The sequence below is a fragment of the Muntiacus reevesi genome, chromosome 6 (genome assembly GCF_963930625.1).
Source record: "Muntiacus reevesi chromosome 6, mMunRee1.1, whole genome shotgun sequence".
In the NCBI taxonomy this organism is placed as follows: domain Eukaryota; kingdom Metazoa; phylum Chordata; class Mammalia; order Artiodactyla; family Cervidae; genus Muntiacus; species Muntiacus reevesi.
Genome location: NC_089254.1, coordinates 9,524,483 through 9,538,074, shown reverse-complemented (window position 1 = coordinate 9,538,074; position 13,592 = coordinate 9,524,483). Strand labels below are relative to the sequence as shown.

The 13,592-nt window shown below is 40.9% G+C and overlaps 1 protein-coding gene across 2 annotated transcripts in view; it reads left to right on the top strand.

Moving 5' to 3' along the window:
* Positions 1-232: 232 nt before the first annotated feature.
* Positions 233-13,592, top strand: part of FAM133B (family with sequence similarity 133 member B) — a 28,141-nt gene continuing 14,781 nt past the window's right edge. Inside the window, exons 1-6 of one of the 2 annotated variants that reach the window (XM_065939792.1) lie at positions 233-351; positions 9,540-9,637; positions 11,719-11,797; positions 12,670-12,744; positions 12,881-12,913; positions 13,312-13,374. In XM_065939792.1, the coding sequence (XP_065795864.1) occupies positions 328-351; positions 9,540-9,637; positions 11,719-11,797; positions 12,670-12,744; positions 12,881-12,913; positions 13,312-13,374 (372 nt within the window). In that variant the 5' untranslated portion in view covers positions 233-327. Of the gene's footprint in view, positions 352-4,352; positions 4,453-9,539; positions 9,638-11,718; positions 11,798-12,669; positions 12,745-12,880; positions 12,914-13,311; positions 13,375-13,592 lie in introns of those variants that run through there. The other variant, XM_065939791.1, reaches the window with a different exon arrangement.

The window sequence follows — 13,592 nt, the reverse complement described above, 5'->3', positions numbered from 1 at the left end:
GCCCACCAGGCTCCGCTGTCCCTGGGATTCTCCAGGCAAGAACCCTGGAGTGGGTTGCCACTTCCTTCTCCAATGCGGCTGTCCTGGGTGAGTGGCAAAGGACAGGACTCCCCAGGCGACCCCTGGGAACCGCAAGTGATCGCGGGCGCCCGCCTCTCCTCCGAGGCGGTAGGTGGCGCTGTGGGCTCCCGCGGCCGCCGGGTCCGCGAGGCGCCGCTCTCTCAATGGGGTGGGGAGTTGGCCGAAGGACCTGCTTCGGGCCCTCTTCGGTGGCCGCGCTGGCCTGGTCTCCCCGCTGAGGGCTGGCTGAGCTCTCCGTCCGGCACCATGGGGAAGCGGGACAATAGAGTGGTGAGTACCCGGCGGGGAAAACAGTGGGGCGACGCGGGGCGCGGCGGCGGGAGGGCGGGACCGCTCGCCCTTCCCGGCTGGGCCTGAGAGGCAGCCGCGGCGCTCGGACCTTGGGCCTGGAGACCCGGCTCCCCCCACAGCGGGGCCGGCCCCGGACGCGCTTGCGCCGCGCACGCCGTTGGCGCCTGTGGGCCCCCCACTCCTTTCCCTTGTCGCTCCGGCCCCCCTTTTCTTTACATCCGGTCAGCCCTGCCGCACCCTCTGGCCGTGCTCTCTGGCATCCTTCTCTCCCGCATTCGGGCCAGCAGTGCCCACTTTATGGAGCCGCCGAGGGTCCTCTGACCCCTCCTGTAAACAAGTCCGAAGTCTGAGGCCCGGGAAGGCGCCGGAACTCGCCCCCGCCACCCCGACCGGTATCGCCCGCCCCATCTCTGCGCCCCTCTCGCGCACTCGGTGGCCCCGAGGCGCGGAGGTCTTGGACGCTGTCCCTACACCCGCGGGGCCTGCAGGGCGCCCAGTTCTAGAGGCAACCGGGCTCCCTGGTTTGAGAACCAGGATCAAAGCCAAATGCTTTGATGCGGCCCCAGAGCCCAGCACCACGTATGTGTGTGTGTACGTCGCTCTGTCGTGTCCGCCTCTTGTGACCCCATGGACTGTAGCCCGCCAGGCTCCTCTGTTCATGGGATTTTCCAGGCAAGAATACTGGAGTGGGTTGCCATTCCCTGCTCCAGGGCATCTTCCCAACGCAGGGATCGAACCCGGGTCTCCTGCGTTGCAGGCAGATTCTTTACCATTTCAGGCACCTGGGAAGCCCACGGGGCACTTAGTAGGCCCCGAGAAGGAATAAATGGCTTGATGGTTGATTCTGGACTCAGACCCAGGCTGGAATGTCGGTTTGGGGCTCTCCGGAGTTGGATGACCTAGGATACGTAGCTGTTTTCATCTGTAAAGTGGGATCAGTGCAGCCCATAACTTTGTAGAATAGTTGAAACCGCACAAGGCAAGATGGGCGGGCGAATGTTTGGTCTGCAAGATGTTACTCTGTAAATGAGATGAAAGAGATACAGAAGTAACTAATAGCAGAATGTAAGAAATGGCTGATGAAAATTCGAGGTTCTCCGCTTTCACAGGCGGAGATGGGAGGAAGGCATTCTTTGTGTCCACTACCTTGGTTTGGAAAGCCCAGGTTCTGAATCAGATTGGATGGGCCATAAACATAAGGAATTTGCGATAAGCTTAGGTTACAGTTGCAAGGCTTAGCCATGATAGAGCTTTAAACCAGCGTGCAGCAAAATTTAAAAAATGCTGTCGAAGTAAATGTACTAAATTTAATGAACTAGCTTTTTAAAAATACCTTTGCTGTTTGGGGAAAGGAGAGGTGCTCAAAGAGCTTTACTTCTCTGAAATACTTCATATGTTCAAAACTCTTACCTTAGTTTTATATAGTCTTCATAATCAAAGATGTCTAGGAACCACAGTGGTGAAGTTTGATTACAAGGTTGAGGAATGTTCTTTTCTCCTGCCTTCCTTTCTGTAGGTCAGACCTTATGGTATTGATTCTCATAGAGTTGAAATGGTGTTCTCATGGAGCTTCATTAGGCTTGAGGTATTGAGTGTTTTGACTGTTCAATGACCTTAGGCCTTAAATGTTTAGAAATCACTGGACCTTGGGTACAGTTTTCATGCAAAGGCCTAAGATGTTTTGTTTTACTGGCAAAAGGTGTTAGTTTAGACATTCTTTTAAAGCATTTGAAAAACGAAATTTTCAAGTTAGTTTCATTTACTAGAGCATTTTGACGACTCTGGGCTCTGCTGATTCCTTGGTATGTTGTCTCGGCATAGGTAGTTCCAGTAACATTTTGTATGCACTTGAAAGGTTATAGAAAGGAAAACAGGAAATTAAGACATAGAAGACACAGGTTACCCAATTCAGCCTCCTCGCTGCAGTGGAGGAGGTGGAACTATTAAAGTGTTGGTCGCTCAGTCGTGTCCGACTTCTTTGCAACCCTATGGACTGTAGCCCGCCAGGCTCCTCTGTCCATGGAATTCTCCAGGCAAGAATACTGGAGTGGATAGCCATGCCCTTCTCCAGGGGATCTTCCAACCCAGGGATCGGACCCAGATCTCCAGCATTGCAGGCAGTTTCTTTACCCTCTGAGCCACCAGGGAAGCCCCCGGAACTGTTAAAACTGGGACTCTCCAAAAAAACACTGTGGGTCATCTGGTAACTTAGTTCAGAACATCATGACTTTTGACTTTAAATAAAATGAACATTAGCATCTGAAAATAATGGCATTTTTTTTTTACATTGATGATAAAAATCATGGTTTTAGAGATGACAGAATTGCTTTCTAAAAAGCCATAAATTTCAGGTTGAAGTTTTTTTAAAAAATAGGCTTTACTTTTTGGAGCTGTTTTGGTCTCAAGGCAAAATTGGGCAGAAAGTACAGAGAGTTCCCATATGCTCCCTGCTCATAGACATGCCCTGCCTCCCCTGTCTTCAACTCCCACACCTGAGCAGTATGTTTGTTACGGGTAATGAGCATATATTGGCGCATCGTTTTCATCTGAAGGCCTTAGTTTAGGTTCGATCCCTGGGTTGGAAGATTAGAGTTCCCTTTTAATGTTGTACATTCTTATTTATTTATTTTGATATTGTACATTCTTAAGCAACTTTTTTCCCCCCACTAAATATTTTAATCCTTGAGATTTGTAAAGCATGAAGGTGTAATTCTCCAAGCAACAACACTGGCGTGGGTAGCCATTCCCTTCTCCAAAGGATCTTCCTGACCCAAAGATCGAACCTGGGTCTCCCACATCACAGAAGATTCTTTATACCGTCTGAGCCACTGGCCACCCTTTGTGCCCATTATTTTCCAGAAGTTTCTTTCATGTTCCTTTCTGTTTTTACTGAAACAGATGTATCCTCTAGATAAAAATAGGTAATCAAAGTAACAAATGAAGTTCTGCACATTTTGTCCTCAACAACTTGACTGCAGTTGCTCTTTTCCTAGCTGCCCACTTTCATATTCCCTTGAGCCCATTTTGCCATCCTGACTTCCAAAAACCAAACCCATTTTCTGTTACCCAAGCTCATGGAGCAGTTTGGAGCCACAGACAATTCTAGTTACATATAAGTATGGGTGTTTGATTTAAAAGGTCACAGTATTTAAAATGATTAAGTCATAGACATTTTAAGAAATTGCACAGTTTATTTTGATTTATGCTCATCCATTATATATACTATGTAAAACACACTAATGTTAGAAGCATTATTTTTCACACTTATGCATAGTAAATGAAAGAGTTTTACCTTTGTGAAATGGTTACTTTTCTGGTTTTTAAAACCTTTTTGTTGTGCATCATAAAGAGGAGCACTGTTGCTTAATGGTTATGAGCACAGAGTCATGATCACGTGTTTTGCAAGGAGTTTTTAAGATGCACTTCGTAAGTATTACCATTGTAATTGAAATAAATAATGGAGCTATTTAGAGTGTACTTAAGCCGACTGGGCATAGTATTTATCAAAAGCTTGAAAGTTAAGCCTTATTACATACTCAGTAATAGCTCACGTAATTGTGCCATAACTTGTCCATGATTAACATGGACTCCTAGCTTATGAATATACTATTTTATATTCCTCTGAAAAGTAAGCAGTAAGATAGGATGATACGTACTTTGAGGATGCAGTTTCACAGTAGACATTAAAACTCATTAATAAGTTTTTAAGATATGTGGTAGAAAATTTAAAGGCTGTAAAACATAGTAAATGTGTCTTTAGATTATTTAAAACTACGTGAAAAAAAAAAGAAAAAAAAAAAAAACTACAGTGAAAAGTTGCCGCTATACTAAGTCCTCTGCATACGAACCTTCAAGTTGCAACTTTCAAAGATGCAAACACGCTCTCGCATGTGTAGTCACGTAAGTTAGCTCGCCTGTCTGGCGTATATTGTCATGTATGTGCATCCTCTTCAAGTAGTTGAGCTTTTGTGTACTGTACAGTAGAACACAGGACTACGGTACGTTTATGTCAAGTCCTGAATGTCCAGAGGCAAGCATAAGGGCAGTGGTGATATAGCTATTCCTACTGTACTCTTAGAGGTAATGTACTGTAATATTAAAAAATGTTTTCTTGGGACTTCCCAGGTGAGCCAGTGGTTGGGAGTCTGCCTTCTGGTACAGGGGATGTGGGTTTGACCCCTGGTCAGGGAACTAGGATCCCACACGCCATGGGGCAGCTGAGCCTGCGTACCACGACTAGAGAGCCCATAACTAAGACCCATTTTTCGTGGCACAGCACAGTCTAACTGAGAAATGGTTCATTGTTGCATAGAACAAGAGAAGGTGGCACTTCAGAATGACAGGTGTTTTGATTTGTGGGCAGCTCATGAGGTACTGGGAGAAGGCGATGGCACTCCACTCCAGTTCTCTTGCCTGGAGAATCCCAGGGATGGGGGGGCCCTGGTGGGCTGCCGTCTATGGGGTCTCACAGAGTCGGAGACGACTGAAGTGACTTAGCAGCAGCAGCAGCATGAGGTACTGACTTACCAAGCTTTTTAATCTTTTCAGTTCACTTCAAATGCCAAACAGCTATAGAATGGTTGCTGTTGAGTTCTTAGGCAACTTCTCATGTAATTGTAAGAGGATCAACCTCGATGATTGCTCTCAGATGGTCATTGTAAACTTGAGATGACTGGCCGCTGTGCTCCTCATCTTCAAGGCTCTTCTTTTTCCCTCTGCAACACTTCTTGAACTACCACTGCTCTGTACATTTCAATAGCAGTTCTTGGGCCAAATGCCTTGTTGATATTGGGAGTTGTCTCCACTGCTTTATGGCGCATTTTGAACTCTTTAGTAGGAAAATTCACTCAAATTTGCTTTTTGTCTAACATCATTTCCATAGTCCAAAGTAAATATAAAATAAACAAGTAATAAGTCATTAACCAAAAACCATAAAATGAGAAATGTGCATTAATTATGACCACATTTATTATGAATGTATTCCAGTGTCAAACGGCAAATTTCAACAATGAAAAAACCACCGTTATATTTGCACCAACCTAGTATTTCATTTGGGGAATATAGTGTATTTGATGACTCTCAGGTTGATGGCTATTTGGGTATTTTCAATATTCCCTCTTCTGGTGATATAGTTTTAACATCCATGTATATATTTATAACTTTGAAAATAAAGTTTTTACAGTTTCAGGCTTAAAACGGTTTACCATTAAGTACTGCTAAAATTATGACATGATACCTAAGAAGTAAGGTGATGGATACTATACTCCTGGTTTAAAAGTGATGATCTCAGTTTGTACATTATATTTTTGATCGTTAAGATGGTCAGTGTCATTAGGTAGGCCAACAACTGCTCTGTTGTGGCCTCTGTTGGTTGTCATTTCCACATAAACTGATTAAAAATCTCAGTAGAGACAATTGAATGAAATATTTGAGGGCATAACATTTGATATTAAAAATATGACTTTTATGCCTCGGTCTTCAACATTGCATTGACACTCACATGTAGCCCCCATCCTGTAAATGTCTCTGACCTTAGGAACTCTAGCTGTAAGAAAATTATATTAAAGGTTTAGCCGTTTTCATCTCAGGTAATTAGGCAGTATCCAATTGAATGGAAATAATTCTCACAATGTGTTGTTTATAGTGGTTGTGTATTGTTTACTCTGCCAGAGAAATCTAGACGTGTATAACTTACCTTTGTTATGAAGGTGGAAAATTTTGTCATTTTTAAAGATTTTAAGTAAAATGCAGTGGATGAAAGTACCTTTTTATTTTTCTTTTGGAATGTTAAGTACTAAATTTCAGGCCTTAAAATCAATCTTTGTGATAGTCGTTTTCAACCAAAGTTCTTTTTATTTAAAAAGTAGAAGATGGAGAAGGAAATGGCAACCCACTCCAGTATTCTTGCCTGGGAAATCCCATGGACAAGAGTCGGACATGACTTAGCAACTCAACAACAACAACATGGATTTGTTAGTTTCTGTTATGAGTACTGTAAGAAGTTAAATAATTAAAAGCATTATTTGTGATAAAGTAAAAAGTGGAAGAGTTTTTAATAAATGTTTGTTGACTTGAATTAAATTGAAAAACTTAATCATAGGATCAAGAAGTTGAGACTGAATTAAAGACTGGATTTTGTATCTGTTCTAAAGTGAATTCTAATAAAACATTGTCTGCTAGACACTGTCATTAACAAATATTCTGCTTTATTTTGTCTCAGTATGTTTTTGGGCAAAGTGTATAAAAATATGTATTTCTGCTCTAGTAAGTGTAGTTTACAGAGCATACTATTATAGTTTTGTGGGGTTTTATTGTACAGAAATATATATAATATAAAGTTCATCATTTTAACCATTTTTAAGTGTATAGTGCATTAGATTAGTTGACGGTGTTATACAGTTATCACCACTGTCCATTTCCAGAAGTTTTTCATTATCTCAGACAAGAAGCTTTGTACCCATTACACCACTCTCAGCCCCTGGTAAACTCTTTTTTTTTTTTGTCTCTGAGTTCACTTATTCTAGGTACCCCAAATAAATTGAAGCATACAATAGTTGTCCTTTGGTGTCTGCTTTATTTCACTTAGTATGCTTCCAAGGCTCATCTGTGTTGTAGCATGTATCAGAATTTCACTCTTTTCTGAGGCTGAATAATATTCCATTGTATGTACTGAATTGGCCAAAATGCTCATCTGGATTTTCCCGTAAGATGGTATGGAAAAACCCAACCAAACTTTTTGACCAACCCAATATATAGTACATTTTGTTTATCCATTCATCCATAGGTGGATGTGTGGATTGTTTCCACCTTTTGGCTGTTGTGAATAACGCTGCTGTGAACGTGGGTTTACATGTATCTGTTTGAGTCCCTCCTTTCCATTCTTCAATCCTACTTAGAAGTGGAGTTGCTGAATCATATGGCAGTTCTATGTTTAACTTTCTGAGGAATTGTCAAACTTCCAAAACAACCGCACCATTTTTTATTCTCACCTGCAGTGCTTAATGGTTCCAGTTTCTTCACACCCTTGACAACATTTTTATTTTCTGTTTTCCATAGTAGCCATTCAACTAGTGTCTCATTGTTTTGATTTGCACTTCCCTCATGACTAGAACCTCCAGGAGATGAGGGAAGACAGAGGAGCTGGACATGCTGCAGTCCTTGGGGTTTCAGAGAGTTGACAACAATGACAAGTAACAGCGAACATCTTTTCATGTGCATATTGGACATTTGTATATCTTCTTTGAAGAAATGTCTTAAGTCCTTTGCATATTTTTGAATGGGTTTTGGGGTTTTTTGTTGTTGAGTTGTAAGATTTTATTTTCTTCCATTCTGTGGCTTATCTTTTCAGTCTTTTGATAGTATTCTTTGATGCACAAATGTTTTTAATTTTGCTGAACTTGTTTATTTTTTCTTTGGTTGCCTTGCATAATTTAATTTTTGATAGTTAACAATCTGTGTATAAAATTGCTATTAGGATGGCACAGTATTTCCTGAGATAAAAGTTAAAGTAGAATAAACAATGAATTTAGTGTTAGGTCTTCCATCTTTGAAACCGAGTTTCTTCATTTACCGTAGTATTCCTACCCTTAGAGCTTTGTTGGGCTTTTGGAGAAAGTAAGAGAAGAGAAAGTAAGAGAAGAGGTATCAATGTTATTTTCGTCAAATTTCTGGTGAAGATACATTTTCTGTGAAATAGTGGTATTACTTACCTCCCAGACTTCTGAGGCCTAATGTCGTTGTTCAGTTGCTAAATGAGTCCAGCGCCCTGCAGCCCCATGCAGCGCAGCGCGCCAGGCCTCCTCGTCCTCCACTGTCTCCCTGGTTTGCTCAGACTCAGGTCCCTTGAGTCGGTGACGCCATCCAGCCATCTCATCCGCTGTTGCCCCGTTCTGCTCCTGCCCTCAGTCTTTCCCAGAATCAAGGTCTTTTCTAATGAGTCAGCTCTTCACATCAGGTGGTCAAAATATTGGAGCTTCAGCTTCGGCACCAGCCCTTCCAGTGAATATTCAGGGTTGATTTCCTCTAGGATTGATTGGTTTGATCTCCATGCTGTCCAAGGGACTCTCAAGAGTCTTCTCCAACACCACAGTTCAAAAGCATCAATTTTTCGGCGCTCAGCTTTCTTTATAGTCCAACTCTCACATCCGTACGTGACTACTGGAAAAACCATAGCTTTAACTAGATGGACCTTTGTTGACAAAGTGATATCTCTGCTTTTAATACACTGTCTAGGCTGTTCATAGCTGTTTTTCTTTTTTTTTCATAGCTGTTTTTCAAAGGAGAAAGTGTCTTTTAATTTCATGGCTGCAGTCACCATCCACATTGATTTTTGAAGCCCAAGAAAATGAAATCTGACACTGTTTCCATATTTCCCCCATCCATTTGCCATCAAGTGATGGGACCAGATGCCGTGATCTTCGTTTTTTGATTGTTGAGTTTTAAGACAGCTTTTTCTCTTGCCTCTTGCACCTTCATCAAGAGGCTCTTTAGTTCCTCTTCACTTTCTGCCATAAGGGTGATGTCATCTGCATATCTGAGCTTGTTGATATTTCTCCTGGCAGTCTTGATTCCAGCTTGTGATTCATCCACCCCAGCACTTCGTATGATGTACTCTGCATATAAGTTAAATAAGCAGGCTGACAGTATGCAGCCTTGACATTCTCCTTTCCCAGTTTTGAACCAGTGATTGTTCATGTCCAGTTCTAACTGTTGCTTCTTGACCTGGATACAGGTTTCACAGGACGCAGGTAAGATGGTCTGGTATTCCCATCTCTTTCAGAATTTTCACAGTTTGTAGAATATACACTTTGACTGTGATCTACACAGTCAAAGGCTTTAGCATAGTCAGTGAAGCAGAAGTAGATGTTTTTCTGGAACTCTCTAGTTTTTTTCTGTGATCCAGCGGATGTTGGCAATTTGATGTCCTATTCCTGTGCTTTTTCTAAATCCAGCTTGTACATCTGGAAGTTCTCGGTTCGACGGTTGACACCTAGCTTGACGGATTTTGAGCATTATTTTGCTAGCATGTGAAATGAGTACAACTTTGTGGGAGCTTGAACTCAAGTTCTTTGGCATAATTTGACCTAGTATGTGTTTATAGTAAAGATTGCTTTATGAGTAAGAAAATGATTATTTTAATGGAGTTAATTTTTGTTTTTTTCCTCAAGGCCTATATGAACCCAATAGCAATGGCCAGATCAAGGGGTCCAATCCAGTCTTCAGGTCCAACGATCCAAGATTATTTGAATCGACCAAGGCCTACCTGGTATTTGTGAAACAATTTACCTATATAAATATATATAAGGTTTTCATAAATGTTTTAAAGGTCATTTTACAACTTCTACTGATTGCCAAGCGGTTGCTAGATAAATCATTATTTGAAGTAGTATTTAATACGTGCTTACTTTTGAACGTATAAAACACATGCATGAATATAAAGCAAGCATTTAGGAACCCACCACCTAGCTTAGCTAAAGCTAAAGCACTGCCAGAGAATCTTTCATACCAAACACATCTCTGTCTCCTAAAAGAGACCTTAACCTTGCAGTATTCCAGGCTATTTAAAGTGGTAGGTTTGAATAATTTAGCCTTTCTTTGAGGTGTAACAAGTGTTGAGAAAGAAAATGTTAGACCTTGTTTCTGGTTTTATCTGCTGGCTTTACAGTATGTTAGGATTTCCCATTGTCTAAGTTGTGTGTTAAAGTTTGTTTTGTTTTGCCCTTGCTGAGTGGCTCTGATCTTTCGTAAATAAAGCATCATAGCTCTAACATTGTTATTTTTCATTATGTCTTATTATTAAATACCCATACTCCTGAAGTGACATAAGAGAAGGTTCAGAGCTGTTAGCTTTTTATTCCTTCTAAGGGCCTCTGAGAGCTGGGCAGCTATAGTTGAAACTTGTGCTTACACACAACAAGGAATCCTTCCTTTGAATTAAATACAACGTAAGCTGTGTCTGCCCCTTCATCAGTGCCATTGTTTATTGTTGCAGCATACAGGAAAATAAATTATTGCAAAACAAAGTGTGTTTTATCTTTAAGATTGGGGAGAAGGGGTGAATACTTTTTAATCTTTTTTCTTTTTTTTTTTTTTTTTTTTTGAGAAGGGAAAGGGGAAGTGCCTAAGCTAGTGAATTATACATGTGGTCAGACATCCCCAAGACAACCCTCAGGTTGGGTAATTGCTAGAAGGATTCACAGATAGTTGTACTCATGGGCAAGATTTATTATAGTGGAAGGATACCAGGCACAGTCAACAGAGGAGAAAGGCACATGGGGAGAAGTCCAGGGGAGATTGGGGGTCAACTTCTAGGACTGCTTCTGTGGAGTCATACAGGATGCTGCCTTTAATTCCCTCAGCAGTGAGTTGTGATAACATGTGTGAGATGTGGCCAACTAGTGTGATTCAGTATGTCCAGCTTTTTTCTTGGTGATTGATCAGCCTCTGCCTATCAGCTGCCAAAATTTCAGACTTCCAGAAGGAATGCAGATGTTCATATAAACTGTTGTATGTGTATAGATAGGCATGGTGAGCGCTCTTCAGGGGACGGTGCCAAAATCTAAGTTCCCAGATACCAGCCGGGGCCACTCTTTCTTGTAAGCAGGTGCATTATAAAGTGGGTGATTTAATAGCAGACTGTAGCAGTTCAGTCATACAGGCCTTAACTCACCCTGACACTGCAGCTACTGGCTTTGTGACCTTCCCTACGCTACAGCCTCTTTCTCTCCTATATAATTGGAGTAATAATGCTACCTCTTCTCAGAGGATTGTTGTGAGGATTAAAGGAAGATGTATTTAAAACAGTACCTGTTGTGTGCCTGTGTGCTCACTTGCTAAGTCATTTCCAACACAGACTATAGCCCACCAGGCTCCTCTGTCCATGGGAGTCTCCATGCAAGAATACTGGAGTGGGTTACCATTTCCTCCAGGGGATCTTCCCAGCCCAGGGATTGAACCTGTGACTCCTGTATTGACAGGCAGATTCTTTACCACTGAGCCACCTAGGAAGCCCTTACCTACTGTATGGAAGTACTCAAATGTTTAGTGTTTAAATATTAGTGTATATTTATATAAACTTATAGAAATTTAAATATATATGAATATAAATTTTTATAAAATATTAGTTCTTATAAACCCATGTTCTAGAGAGGAATGATTATGTTATCTGATAGGATTTATTATGATAATTAATTTACAAGGACATGAGCAAAGAAATTTTAAATGTAGCAACACTGGAACTGGAATGGAGGCTTATTAGGATATTAAAAAGCTATGAAATTTTTGCTATCAGCATCCATGTCTAATTTGAACTGCTTGAAAATTTATTGTACATTCTATTTTTTTAAGGGAAGAACTGAAAGAACAACTAGAAAAGAAAAAGAAAGGCTCCAAGGCATTGGCTGAATTTGAAGAAAAAATGAATGAGGTTTGTAAATTGTGCCTTTATAGAAAAAGACACTAATCTTTTTTCTTACAATTAAAAAAAAATGAGATTAATTTTTAATAAGCCAAGAGTTTGGGCCTAGCTCTTTAAGGGGACTCTGTATTTTAGAAGTGTTTTTGTTACATTGAATATGATTTGTATTTAAGTATTTGACTTCTTTAAAAAAGAAATAGAGAGAAACCGTCTTACGGTAATTTAAATCATCTTAACGTTTTCTAAGTGTTAGGTTCGTCCCTTCTCTCCCCTGGTCCCCAGGCCGCCATCTTACCCTGGGATTTCCACGATGATGTTTGCGTGTTGTGATTACAAACCTACATGTAGTATTTCAGCCACAGTATAAATTAATTGAACTTTTGTTGTCTGGAAAGAGAAGTTAACCACCTTTCTTAAAAAGGAAAAAGTTCTCAGTCTTAGTAATAACACCTACTCCTCCTTTGAGTATACAGTGTGGAGTTTCCACCTCATAATATCCTCTTGGAAAGGAGCTCATTAGAGGCTCCTTTGGTGACAGGGAAAAGGATTCTTAAACCTGCAGCATCTTTTGACTGTAATTAGAGGCTGAGATGGGAGCAAGATAGTAGAGGATGGAAGGAAGGAAGTAGTTGTTGTCTGCACGTTTCAGTATAAAAGGAGAAGGGGGCGACAGGATGAGATGGCTGGATGGCATCACTGACTCAACGGACATGAGTTTGCGCAAACTCAGGGAGATAGTGAAGGACAGGGAAGCCTGGCGCGCTGCAGTTCCTGGGCTCTCGAAGGGTTGGACACAGCTTAGTGACTGAACAATGGACAACAGCATTTAGATATATTAGGAGGGGAGAGACGACTCTGATGTGTTTATAATTTCTCTGCAGAACTGGAAGAAAGAACTAGAGAAACACAGGGAGAAATTGTTAAGTGGAAGTGAGAGCTCATCCAAAAAAAGACAGGTAATGCCGTTTTTATTTTATTGCTATTCTTACTCTCAGAGTTGGGTTTATATAGTAATGCTGTGTACTGCTGTTAATAGGTCCACTGGAAAACACTACCTTATTTAGATTTGTACTTGTATTTGTTTACTTTTAGAGAAAGAAAAAAGAAAAGAAGAAATCTGGTAGGGTGAGCAAAAGTTTTCCGTTTTTTCTAAATGTTATAATCAAGAGCCTACAAAACAAAAAGTAAGAGTAATTGATACAAACTGTATGCTAACTCTAGATAAGTCAGAGTCTGGAGGTCCTTTGGTAGTTATGGGTGGTTTTCTTCTGTTAGTGATAATAAAAGGAAGGTGCTGACCTCATAACCTTGTGACTCCTTCATTACAATTAAAGAGGGAAAATTGACTACTGTTGCCATGTCTTTTGTTACTTTGGGGGGGGTGTGAAATTTGACATTTAATATTTAAGTCATGTGGCATCTGTTTCTCAGAAACTAGACTGATTTCGTTAAGTATTTGAGAGACTTAGTAACAGAGACGTTCCTGCATCTCACAAGCTTTAATTGTTTTGTGCTTGGTCAAGTATTCATCTTCTTCTTCATCAAGCTCTGATTCTTCCAGCAGTTCTTCAGATTCTGAAGACGAGGTAATGTTTGCTGCCGTGATGAAATGTGAAATACGTGAAATGGCATCTCTGATATCTTTCATAACAAGGGGAAACCTATTATGAAGTGTCTGTTGGAAATGTTTACTTCCAAGTTTTGATTGATTATCTCTGAGAGCACTGACATGAATAAGTAACTAGATACTTAAATATTGGTAAATGTATTTTTTAGATTCCTAGATTTGTCTTGTTCATTTAAG